The sequence below is a fragment of the Glycine soja genome, chromosome 3 (genome assembly GCF_004193775.1).
Source record: "Glycine soja cultivar W05 chromosome 3, ASM419377v2, whole genome shotgun sequence".
In the NCBI taxonomy this organism is placed as follows: Eukaryota; Viridiplantae; Streptophyta; class Magnoliopsida; order Fabales; family Fabaceae; genus Glycine; species Glycine soja.
In genome coordinates this window covers 1,439,514-1,450,771 of record NC_041004.1, presented here as the reverse complement: position 1 = coordinate 1,450,771, position 11,258 = coordinate 1,439,514, and the positions used below count along the sequence as shown (strand labels likewise).

Genomic DNA, 11,258 nt, shown 5'->3' with positions numbered 1-11,258 from the left:
AATTCCATTTTTTTTTTCAACCAACCTAAACCGCAAATCAAAGATTATAATATGTCAAAATACTGAAATTCACTTAAGAGATTAATCTATTTCAACACATGTTTTTTCATAAGTAGGAGTTAAATATCAAACTTATGATTACATGTTCAAAGTACAAAATTATCTATTAATCAAGTCATATCATATTAATAATATTAGTAGAATGTTTTATATTCTCTTAATTATGTAAATAAAAAAAAGGGTTTTCTGTGACCGAATTTTGACCGGCACATAAAAAGGTTATGCCAATTGTATTCCGATAACAATTATTATTTTTAGTTTTAAAGTTTTATTCGGAGGCTGATTGTATTTGTATGTGTTTTTGGGTGACAACTAACAAGTTCAAGAAAAAGGTTTGTTGTGAGCCATTTAATGTGGAAATGGCATAATCTTAACTTCATCGCTTAGAAATTAAATAATGCACTATCTATAGAAAGTAGACAAAAAGGAAATATTACAAGGTGAAAAAGTGGAGCACAACATTGCTTTTGGCCACAAGACGAGAGAAAGATAATCAGGAAGGAACCTGAAAGTCACTGTGCAACACGTAGTGTAAGAGCAAGTTGAAAAGACAAAGAGGTCGACATAGTAACATAGTGGATTTGACAAGTATCACTTTTAGGGAACTATTACACGGCAATGGTATTAGTCTTTGTTGATAGACTTGTGGTTATTGATCTTTTTCAGCATTCATAGCATGAACTGTTACAAATTATAATATGATAATATTCTCTTCATCAAATAGAATCAAATAAGTTATTAATTTTTTTTGAAGATTATCAATTTTCTGTAATAAAGATTATTAGAAAGATTAAGTTTTTTTATGTATAGATAAGCGCACCTGTTACATTTGTTTTAGCATCTTGATATAGGTTTTCTTGTATTAGGGATACTTTTGATTTTTTCTAGTTGCGAGTATGCCCCGTTTCCGTTCATTTTTGTATCATTTTGAGTTTAATATAATTTATATTTTTCTATAAAAAAATAATACTACTTTCCCCCCTTTTGAAATGGCATGGCAGAAGAGGTGGGCAAATGACGAGAAAGGAATGCAACATTGGCTAATGTTTGACTTTTTAGTGGAAAAAATGTTCAACCGTGACTTCTTCGTTGAAAAACTTTTTTTATTTTAAAAATTTCTTTTTTAAGTTAAGGAAAACTTAAATTAGAAAAGATTAACCAAATCTAAGACACGATCAATACTCAATTTGACCAAATTAATATATTGATAAAAAACAAAAAAGAAGAGAAGAAGAATTTAGTAAATTAAATCACACTATCAACCTTCCCATTTAGAAGTAGGTATGAGAGGACCGCATGACTGCTTAATTTTAACATTACTCTTCAACACCCAAATCAAAACATAGTTTACACATTAAAGTAATCATACAAACAAAATTAGTTAATTCGCAAGAAATTGACTCATATCATATCTTATAATAATATGTATTTGACTTTTATTGTTGATGTAAGGATCTCAAAAGCTTTTCAGATTTATCTCACCTAAATTTTTATATAAGATTAAAGTAATCTTTAAAAGTACTACAAGGCTAATTTTAATTTCTAACATTAAAAAATGACAATTATTTTAATCCTACGAATATCTAAAATTTTTATCCGAACAAATGGGAGACATTCATCTTATCTATTACTTCTTTCTCTTTCATTATAATTTATGAAGTATGGACACTTCAATTTCATGTTAATGTGTGATAGTGACACGATATCTGTACTATATTTTATATTTTGGACATTACATGTGTTTAAGTGTCCATAACAGTGTCGTGTCGAGTGTCCGTGTCCTGCTTCATAGCTATAAATGCTCGGTGCCTCGACTATTACCGTTTTCCAGAGTTTTTAATTTTCTCGGGAAAATGTGGTTCCACCTAAGAAAACGACACTAGCATAGCATACTAGTAGTAGTAGCAGTAGTAAACGCAGTTGATTTTTTCTCGAGAAAATTAAGAAGCTCAACTTAGTAACAACACACACTCACAGTGGTGTTGAATTTTCCTCAGAGAGAAGAGAGAGAGAGGATGTGGAAACTCGTGCGATACGCCGCCGCCTCCAACCTCGCCCGATCGCGGCGGTTCTCCGCCGCGATTCCCGGTCCGTGCATTGTTCACAAGCGCGGTGCCGACATACTCCACGATCCCTGGTTCAACAAGGTTTCTTTCTCGCATCACAAAAACTTTTTAACTTGGCTTTCCTTTTTTTACCAGTGTTTTATCTTAGCTGAAACTACACAGCTTCTAACAGTTTATTTACTGGTGCGTGTTTGAAAGCCAAAATTTTGTTGTTGATGATGATTAGAGTGTTGATTAATGAACTTATCGTGATTATGTGAAAATAGAAGCTAATTCTTTTTGCTTTTCATTTAAGCAAAAAAATAAAAAAAAACTAAAACTAAAAAGAGGAAACATAATAGTAGAAGCTGATTCTATTTGGTGTCATTGATATTTTCCATGGCATGTGATTAAAGCTTGGTTGAATGCTTAACAAAAAAATTGGTCTTGAAACCTTTCTTCATAGTCTTCTTCTGGATCTTGAACCTCTGATTTTTTTTTTTTTTGGTTTTTGAATTCTTGGAATGCAGGATACTGGGTTTCCTTTGACTGAAAGGGACAGATTGGGGCTTCGGGGCCTCTTACCTCCTCGTGTTATATCCTTTGAGCAGCAATATGATCGCTTTAGTAAGTTTGAGAACTACTTTTTCTGATATTCATTGGTTGGGGTATTTCACTAGTAGTCATTTGGCCTATCTTCTGAAAACTTCTTCATAAGAACTCATGGGAGAAGAAAATAAGAGGGAAAAATGAAATAAGTACTTATGGAGAAGTTTATCCCAACAAGGCAATTATTATCTAGTTTACTAGTGTTGTGTTTGAGTTCAGGCTTTTTACCCTTTGTGATTTTATTCTTAATAATATTTGATTGCTATAATTATTTCTTTTTTCTTTTCCAGTGAATTCATTCCGATCTTTGGAGAATAATACTCAGGGGCAACCAGATAAAGTCGTTTCCCTGGCAAAATGGAGGATCTTAAATAGACTGCATGACAGGAACGAGACTCTGTACTACAGAGTGAGTTAGATGATGAAGTTTGCTGTTGTGTTTTTGAGCTAAGTTTTCTTGTTAATGTAAGAATATGATCAAATTTCTGTTAATGTCGTCATATTTTTTTTCCAGGTTCTTATTGATAATATTAAAGAGTTTGCTCCAATAATATATACCCCTACAGTTGGATTAGTGTGTCAAAATTATTCCGGGTTATTTAGGCGTCCACGTGGAATGTATTTTAGTGCCAAAGATAAAGGAGAGATGATGTCAATGATCTATAACTGGCCAGCTCATGAGGTATTGCATTAGTTTTAGAAATTCAGTATCATCTTCTTTTTGTTCATTATTGAAATTGGAAATAGTCATTTTTTCATATATTCTTCCCTTCTAATTCTTACACTGTTTTATTCAATTTGAACTATTGAAACAGTTATTTTAATTATCTAATTCTAATGCTGAATTTAGTAAATTTCCACTCCTTGAGTGATAAACAAACAGATATTCAGTTGGCTTGGAACTTGGATTTGTGATATTCTCGTCTATTGTAGCTTAATAAAAAATAACTCTCAATATGTATATGTCAAAATTTGTAATCCTGTGAAAGGAACCGTTAGTTATAGAATGCAATATGGTTTTCTTTATTAGAATTTGTATGGATCCAGATTAATCTATCCAAAACTGTTTTATTTAGTTTGTGTCATTGATGATTTTGATTTTACTTTCTACAAAATAAATATTCTCATAACTTCTTTTGAATTTTTCACAAATATTTCCTCTTAAGGAAGGTTAGTGTAGGTTCTAAAATGAGGTGAGGTTTGTGAAACATGAAGAAAAGTAGGGAAGGTTGGGCTATTTACTTTTTTCTTTCTTTTTAATGAACGGGAGAATCTCTTATAATTAAAATTGATTCTGATTTTTAAGTTTGTATAGATTTTTTTCAATGACATTGATCTTGTATCTCTGATTATGGTTACCAAATACCATGAGTGTGTTTGACAAGGCGAATAAGCTAGCTTCTAGCTTATTTGATCTTAAAGCTTGTTTGACCAAAATAGAGTTGTTGGTAAAGGAGTATATTTCATTAGTTAGTAACATTTTTTAAAATGCTCTTTTATGTAGCATTTAAGCTTATAAGCTCCTAGTTTATTTTTATTTTTTTATCTTTATCTTATTAAAATTCGATGACTTTGGTATGTTTTGGTTTATTGAGTGATAAAATAGGCTTGCAGTTGTTCATTCATTATGTTTGGTTATCATCTTATTCTTCTGTTGCAGGTAGACATGATTGTCTTAACAGATGGAAGTCGAATTCTTGGCTTAGGTGACCTTGGAGTTCAGGGAATTGGAATCCCCATAGGAAAACTTGATGTGTATGTTGCTGCCGCTGGTATCAACCCACAAAGAGTATGCTTCTTTTTATCTCCATGTAACTATTTTTTATCCCGATCTCTGGCTGTTTTTGTCTCATTGTTTGCTGACATACATCTGGTGGGAGTTACTTATGGATCTTTTGTTGGTGGCCTAGGATTGGGAAGCAGTGGACAGGATTATTGGTTATTACTTATGCTAGGATAGATACAATTTCATCAATGCTTGTAATTTTATCATGTGTAGTTACATTTGGCTTCTATAAATTACTTGAAAATTTGTTCATGATGTTCTGGCTTCATTAAAATCATTAACGTGGAATAATACGCTTATTAGATTTCTTCTGTTTAACTACTAACTTGATAAAGGCTCTCTTATTAACTCACCATGTGTTGTATTTCTAACTGACAGATACTTCCAGTTATGCTGGATGTTGGCACCAACAATCAAAAGTTACTTGAAGATCGTCTTTGTGAGTAAAACTATGTTTTTTTAGATCTTTTGTTTTCTTATTTATATCTGTTACTTGTCTCATGAATTTTTTTGGGAACAAGGATGGACTATGGAGCCGGAAATTTCATGGGAGGACCAAATACTTATATATATATACATATCTTCTCATGAAATAACCCACCTTGCTTTTCGCCTTGCACATATCTTCTCATGAAAGCTGGGCTAGCTCTGTAAATTTAGAGGTTGTACTCCACTAAACTTTCTTACTATAGATTTAAGCTCATTGCAAAGCTTATTTGGAAATTTAAAACAATTACAAAAGAAGAAGTTGCCATAGACATCAGTCAAAAAGTTGCCATAGACATAGGACTGGGACCAATTAAGTTGTCTTTACCTTCAGCATTGGAAAGGAACCAATTATTAGACCACCAAAAAGTTTACAACTTTTCATGTTTTGAGCCTTGGGATGCCAATTTCCCTTCCAACCCGACTAACTCAATTGTTGCTAGGGACTTATGTTTTATTTGTAAACTAAAGAAAATGCCATGCTTACCAGTTTCAGCTGTCAGCAACCTAGATTTATGTAGTTTGGCATTTGAATAATATGAACCCATACTTAAACATGATATTTTGGTGTGATTATTCAATTGCTTTGACATTCTTGATCTTTTGAGGAACTATTCCCAATAATTTATGACAAGATTCTATTTGTACCTTTTCATATGCAAAAAGGAACCTATTAGCAAAAATAAAATATAATTACATCAATGCCAAATAAAAGACTACCATATTCAAAATTCTGACATGTTCCTTTGTATTTGAATAACTGAAGTATATTGAATCTTTTGATTGATTTCTTAAAGTATTCTTAATTGTTTTTTCCTTGATTTGTAATTTTTTTCTCAAATGCAAAGACCATACCAAAAGCTAGCATGCTAATTTTTGTTAGTTGATATCAGAAGGAATTGGCTTTTTTCACATTTTAATGTGGCAGATTTAGGACTTCGACAACCAAGGCTGGAAGGTGAAGAGTATCTATCAATTGTAGATGAATTTATGGAAGCTGTTCATGCTCGATGGCCCAAGGCTATTGTGCAGGTATGCTTATTTATTTTTTCTCCTTTTCCCATTGATATGCATTGGTTTGTATTTATTCTAGCACATATTACTGACTCCCAATGTTCTATTTAGATTATATCAATTTTTGTAACTAGATTGTTGTGTTAATGTTATCAGTTTGAGGATTTTCAAATGAAGTGGGCTTTTGAAACCCTGAAAAGATATCAGAAAAGGTTTTGCATGTTTAATGATGATATACAGGTGAGAAAGTGAGATTAAATATTGTTTTGTAGAAAATGTTGAATGTGTTATCTAACACTGCTTTAATGAAGTAACTACTGAAACTTCAATTTTACTTCATGTCCTATAGGGCACTGCTGGTGTTGCACTTGCTGGAATATTGGGAACTGTAAGAGCCCAAGGCCGACCATTGACTGATTTTGTGAACCAAAAGATAGTTGTGGTTGGAGCTGGGAGGTACTTCACTTGCAAAACTGATTATGATGAGCATAATATTGGGTGTTCATTACTTTTGTTGATGTTCTATTACACTCTGCATTGTAGCTACTTTCTGCCTCAAGCTTTTTTTGCCTGGATTACAGTGCAGGACTTGGGGTTCTAAAAATGGCCATCCAAACAGTTGCAAAGATATCTGGGTGCAGTGAATTAGCTGCCAAAAGCCAATTCTATTTGATTGATAAAGATGTATGCTTTGATGACCTTTACTTGCATTGTTAGTCCTTCTAGTTACATATTTGTGTTGACTTTTATATCCATAATAAAAGGTCCTTTTCAATTATGATTTTGAATGAATTTTGCGTAATCTAAACACCGTTTTAAATTTTTTCATCATATTCTTTGTCTTGATTTGTCTTTGCATTTAATGTTGTTGGCTTGAGGGAAGAAATAACTAATAGTGTGCAATAAATAATTTTTTGATGTGGCTATTTCATATTTGTATGAAGGGTGTGCAGTTTATTTCATTAAATGTTTAGATTAAGTTTGATAACAATGCCATCTTTTTATGCAGGGTCTAGTCACAACTGAGAGGAACAGTCTAGACCCAGCTGCAGCTCCGTTTGCTAAAAATCCAAGAGACATAGAAGGGCTTACTGAGGGTGCTAGTATAATTGAAGTGGTAAATGTTATAGGATTCATCAAGGAAAATTCGTTTGGCTCAATGATCTACTTTATGGCATTGAAAAGAATTACTTTGATATAAAAGGACTAAACCCTCTTTACTTTATTGAAGCTAATTTTAAAGATTATGCACACTTTTATAGCCATCCTTTAATTCTTAAACCAATTGTTCTTTAGGTTAAGAAGATTAGGCCACATGTGCTCCTTGGTTTGTCTGGCGTTGGTGGTATTTTCAATGAGGAGGTAACTACCTTCTACTATATAAATTCTATCATGTCATATCCCTCAATAATTATATTAAATAATAATAGACATCTTTGACAGCTTTGGTACTGTGAGCTTTTCTGTAATTGAATTTCTTAATTTTAATGGTTGAGATTCGACTCAGGTGCTTAAGGCAATGAGAGAATCTGTTTCAACAAAACCTGCTATCTTTGCCATGTCTAACCCCACCATGAATGGTTTGTTTGTACAAGGCTCATCAAGCACTCATAATTCCTTAATGATGTTTATGTTTTTTCATTGACTTTTTGTTTTTTTTTTTTATGTGTATGGGGACAGCTGAGTGCACTTCTATTGATGCATTTAAGCATGCTGGGGAAAATATAGTGTTTGCAAGCGGAAGCCCTTTCGAAAACGTAGATCTTGGTAACTAATTACCATTTACCACTTTCTTTGGTTTTGAAGTATCTTGTATAATTCTATTTTCCTCAGTTTTTGAAGAATCTATTGATTTAAATTTTGTGCAGGTAATGGAAAAGTGGGTCATGTAAATCAAGCAAACAACATGTACCTCTTCCCAGGGTAGGGTTTATCTCCTTGGCTTGTATATTCTTCTGAATTATACCTGTCAGCTGAATTATTAGTGTAACTTACTAACTTCTAGTTTAACTTTTTCATTCCAGAATTGGTTTGGGAACTCTTCTGTCAGGTGCTCACCTTATAACAGATGGAATGTTGCAGGCAGCTTCTGAATGGTATGATGTTAATTTGGAAAATTGTTTCTTTTTTATTAACCAAAAGCCATTGGAACTAGCATCAATGGAAGTTTGGAAAGATGTCTTCTGACATTTATAGAGTCCTAGCATAATTGAATTCACTGGGCTGCTATAATCATTGAACTGTTTGCCCCTGTCTTATGTGTCGTGCAGCATCTTTGCTGTTCTCTACACTTCTTTTGAAATCCATTCTATTTAGGCCCTATGTGTTTATTTTCTTGTCTAGAAAACATGTGCACTAGTTGGTAGTCACATGCACTTGCCATAGGTTTTCAAGTAGTACTATTTATCTTCAGTGCATTTCTTCAAGTTATATGATGAAAATTATATTACTAATTTCATTTGATTTAAATTGCATCTTCCTTTTCAATTTTCCTAATTCTGTTTAGATGTCACTAGATGTTTGTTTTCAAATAAATTACTAACATATACTGATCATTACAGCCTTGCTTCATACATGGCCGAGGAAGATATCTTGAAAGGAATTTTGTATCCATCCGTTGATAGGTAATATTCCGTTTTCTCTTGATATCTTTTGCTTTTCATTTTCTCTTGGCTTTGCTTTTTCCTGTTGCCTTTAATAATGACCCAAACAAATGAAATTGCAAAATTTAATGAACTTAAAACTGTGATTCTGTGAATGTTATTACCGTGAAAGGTGTTCTCACTCATTTCCTAAATATAAAAGCTTCTAAGATGGTTAAAAAGACGAATACTCGTTTTTTTAGTAAGAGAAAGAATGCTCTTGTTGATTTGGTTGTTATCTTAGAAGCTAAAAATTTCTCAATAACTGATATTATTGTCCTCTCTTGTTAATGACTTTGGATGCTGCAGCATACGAGATGTTACGGCAGAGGTCGGGGCTGCTGTGCTTCGAGCAGCAGTTGAAGAAGAACTGGCAGAAGGACATGGTGATGTGGGGCCCAAGGAACTTTCCCATATGTCAAAAGTATGGAAAATTTTCAGATTACACATCTTTGTGATATTGTTAAACTACTGTCTACTGGAGAATCTGCCATTAAGTGAATGCTACTAGTCTATAATGTATTGACATCTCTGAACATTGCAAAATCAATGAGAATTGCTAACTGGGTGGTTAATGTTGCAGGATGAGGCTGTGGAGTATGTGCGAAGCAATATGTGGTATCCTGTGTATTCTCCTCTCGTTCATGAAAAATAATATCCTATCGATATTTTCAATTTTTTGGGGGACCTGTGCAATTCACGTCTCAAATTGCTGCTGCAAAGATTCTTAATTTATGCTTATTACTAGCAACGCTGAGTATCGGATGGCAAACAGCAAAAAGGGAAATATATGTCTCCATTAATTTCTGCTGGGAATTATTGTATTAATTTTGAATCTACTAAGGTCAGTCTAGAGACGAGTTTAAGTAATTTATATGAGGTCTTAAGTTTGTTGTTTTACACTAAAAAAAGTATTGAAATTTGACTTTTTAAAGTTCGGTATATATTGTAGAGTCTATGCTGGATATATTTGATAATAGTTGGGTGGTTTCGTTGTTTACACCAATTATAACGTTTTTTTTTTATAACGATGAGACAAACGTTTTAACTCTTAGCCTTTTTGTTTAAAACTTTGAAATTCCTCGTCACTGGCAAATAAAAGACAAATTCAATTTCTGATATGAAAAACAAAAACCAGTTAAGTGCATTATAATTGGACTGAAGCACTTGTATCAATTACATGACCATCAGTCTCATATATAAGCAGTTTTGCTTAGTATGTTCTTCCACTGACAATTAATTTGACACCAGAATCTTACAAGGCACCTTTTTCTTATAGGTAACTCATCACAATTTCCTGAATGATGATCATTGCCAAAATTAATGACACCCCTATTAAATTCTTGGATGGCATTATTCACTACTCAACAAGGCATTTACACAATCATGTAGCTTTTCTCATATCGAATTGATAAAATATATGCAAAATATTTTAGTATGTAACATTTTTGTTTACTGATGAAACGAAATTTTTAATTTTGTTCCTTGGTATTTTTTTTTAGTTTCACATAGATTAACAATTTTTGTATTTATTTTTTTATAAGAAAATTTCATTTTTTATTAGTTTCCTAAAAAAAAAGACTAATAACAAATAATTTTTTTTTATCAATGAACAAATACACAATTTTTTAATTTATCATGGATTACAAAAAAATGTTAAGTATTAAAAGTAAAATTATTATTTTATTAGAGATTCAATGTAAATAATTTTTTTTTTATCAAAAAACAGACAAAATTTAGATATTTATTAGAGATCAAAAATATATTTTAATGATAAAAAATATTTATCATTTTAAAAATATTTAATAGAACTAAATTGATAATAAGTAAAGGATCAAAGTTAAAGTAAGATATATATGATTTTTATCTAATTTTAACAAATTCAAAGTAATAGATCATAATTACTTAATCAATTTCTCCCAATCTAATAATCGAAAATTATTTTTCTTTTATCTTAATATGTATATCTACACGGATTGTTTTCATTTAATAACACAAAGTTTCCTTTTTTAAATTGTAACTGAATGCTGGAAGTGAATATTTTGTTCTAATTGATTGATTAAAGGGAAAATAGCCGTTAGAGAAATTAGTGGGAAGAAGATTAAGCGCTTAAAGGAAAGATTAGGTTTGAAATAAATAAAGATACGAGAGAGACGCAGTCTGCATGCATGAGTGAGTGAAAGAAAGAATGAATGATGATGGTAAGGGCAATAATGTCATTCAACCAATGCCTCCCTCCTTTCACTGTCTTTGTTATACCTTGGGCTGCAACAGATTTTCTTGATAAGGAAACATCAATAAGTGCAAAGCATGATGTGAAAACTTCAATTCTTGATTCAAGTTATGAACAAATCTTCAATCTTTTTTTTAAAAAAAAAATGGGAAAAATAATTTACCAAAGTAACATAATTACACTTGCTACACGAAGCATTAGGTATCTTATAGGAAGAAGGACTTAGAAGAGGAAGAAGCAGGAGTGTCAAGCTGGCATGAGGGTAGTAATTGTACTAGACATGTTGTTTGTCACCACTAATATTAGTACTAGTATTTTGTTAGGATTTCTATTATAAAAATATTCTAATATCTTTCTATTAATGTTACACTACTGTCATCATC

At 31.9% G+C, this 11,258-nt stretch overlaps 1 protein-coding gene across 1 annotated transcript; it reads left to right on the top strand.

Moving 5' to 3' along the window:
- The first annotated feature begins 1,892 nt into the window (after positions 1-1,892).
- Positions 1,893-9,648, top strand: LOC114405779 (NAD-dependent malic enzyme 2, mitochondrial-like). The gene is made up of 19 exons (XM_028368273.1): positions 1,893-2,207; positions 2,636-2,732; positions 3,005-3,123; positions 3,229-3,396; positions 4,375-4,503; positions 4,879-4,939; positions 5,915-6,018; positions 6,157-6,240; positions 6,350-6,456; positions 6,582-6,684; positions 7,010-7,117; positions 7,297-7,362; positions 7,508-7,580; positions 7,681-7,767; positions 7,869-7,923; positions 8,025-8,096; positions 8,562-8,624; positions 8,952-9,066; positions 9,226-9,648. Exons 1-19 carry the CDS (start codon positions 2,076-2,078, stop codon positions 9,295-9,297), a joined length of 1,815 nt encoding a protein of 604 aa, XP_028224074.1. The 5' UTR covers positions 1,893-2,075; the 3' UTR covers positions 9,298-9,648.
- Positions 9,649-11,258: the final 1,610 nt, after the last annotated feature.

Bases quoted from the DNA above. Each gene is read 5' to 3' on its own strand.
- LOC114405779 (XM_028368273.1), top strand. From the start codon at position 2,076: ATGTGGAAACTCGTGCGATACGCCGCCGCCTCCAACCTCGCCCGATCG. The intron at 6,019-6,156 runs GTATGCTTATTT...TAATGTTATCAG, and splicing joins GGCCCAAGGCTATTGTGCAG to TTTGAGGATTTTCAAATGAA. The intron at 7,768-7,868 runs GTAACTAATTAC...AATTTTGTGCAG, and splicing joins TTTCGAAAACGTAGATCTTG to GTAATGGAAAAGTGGGTCAT.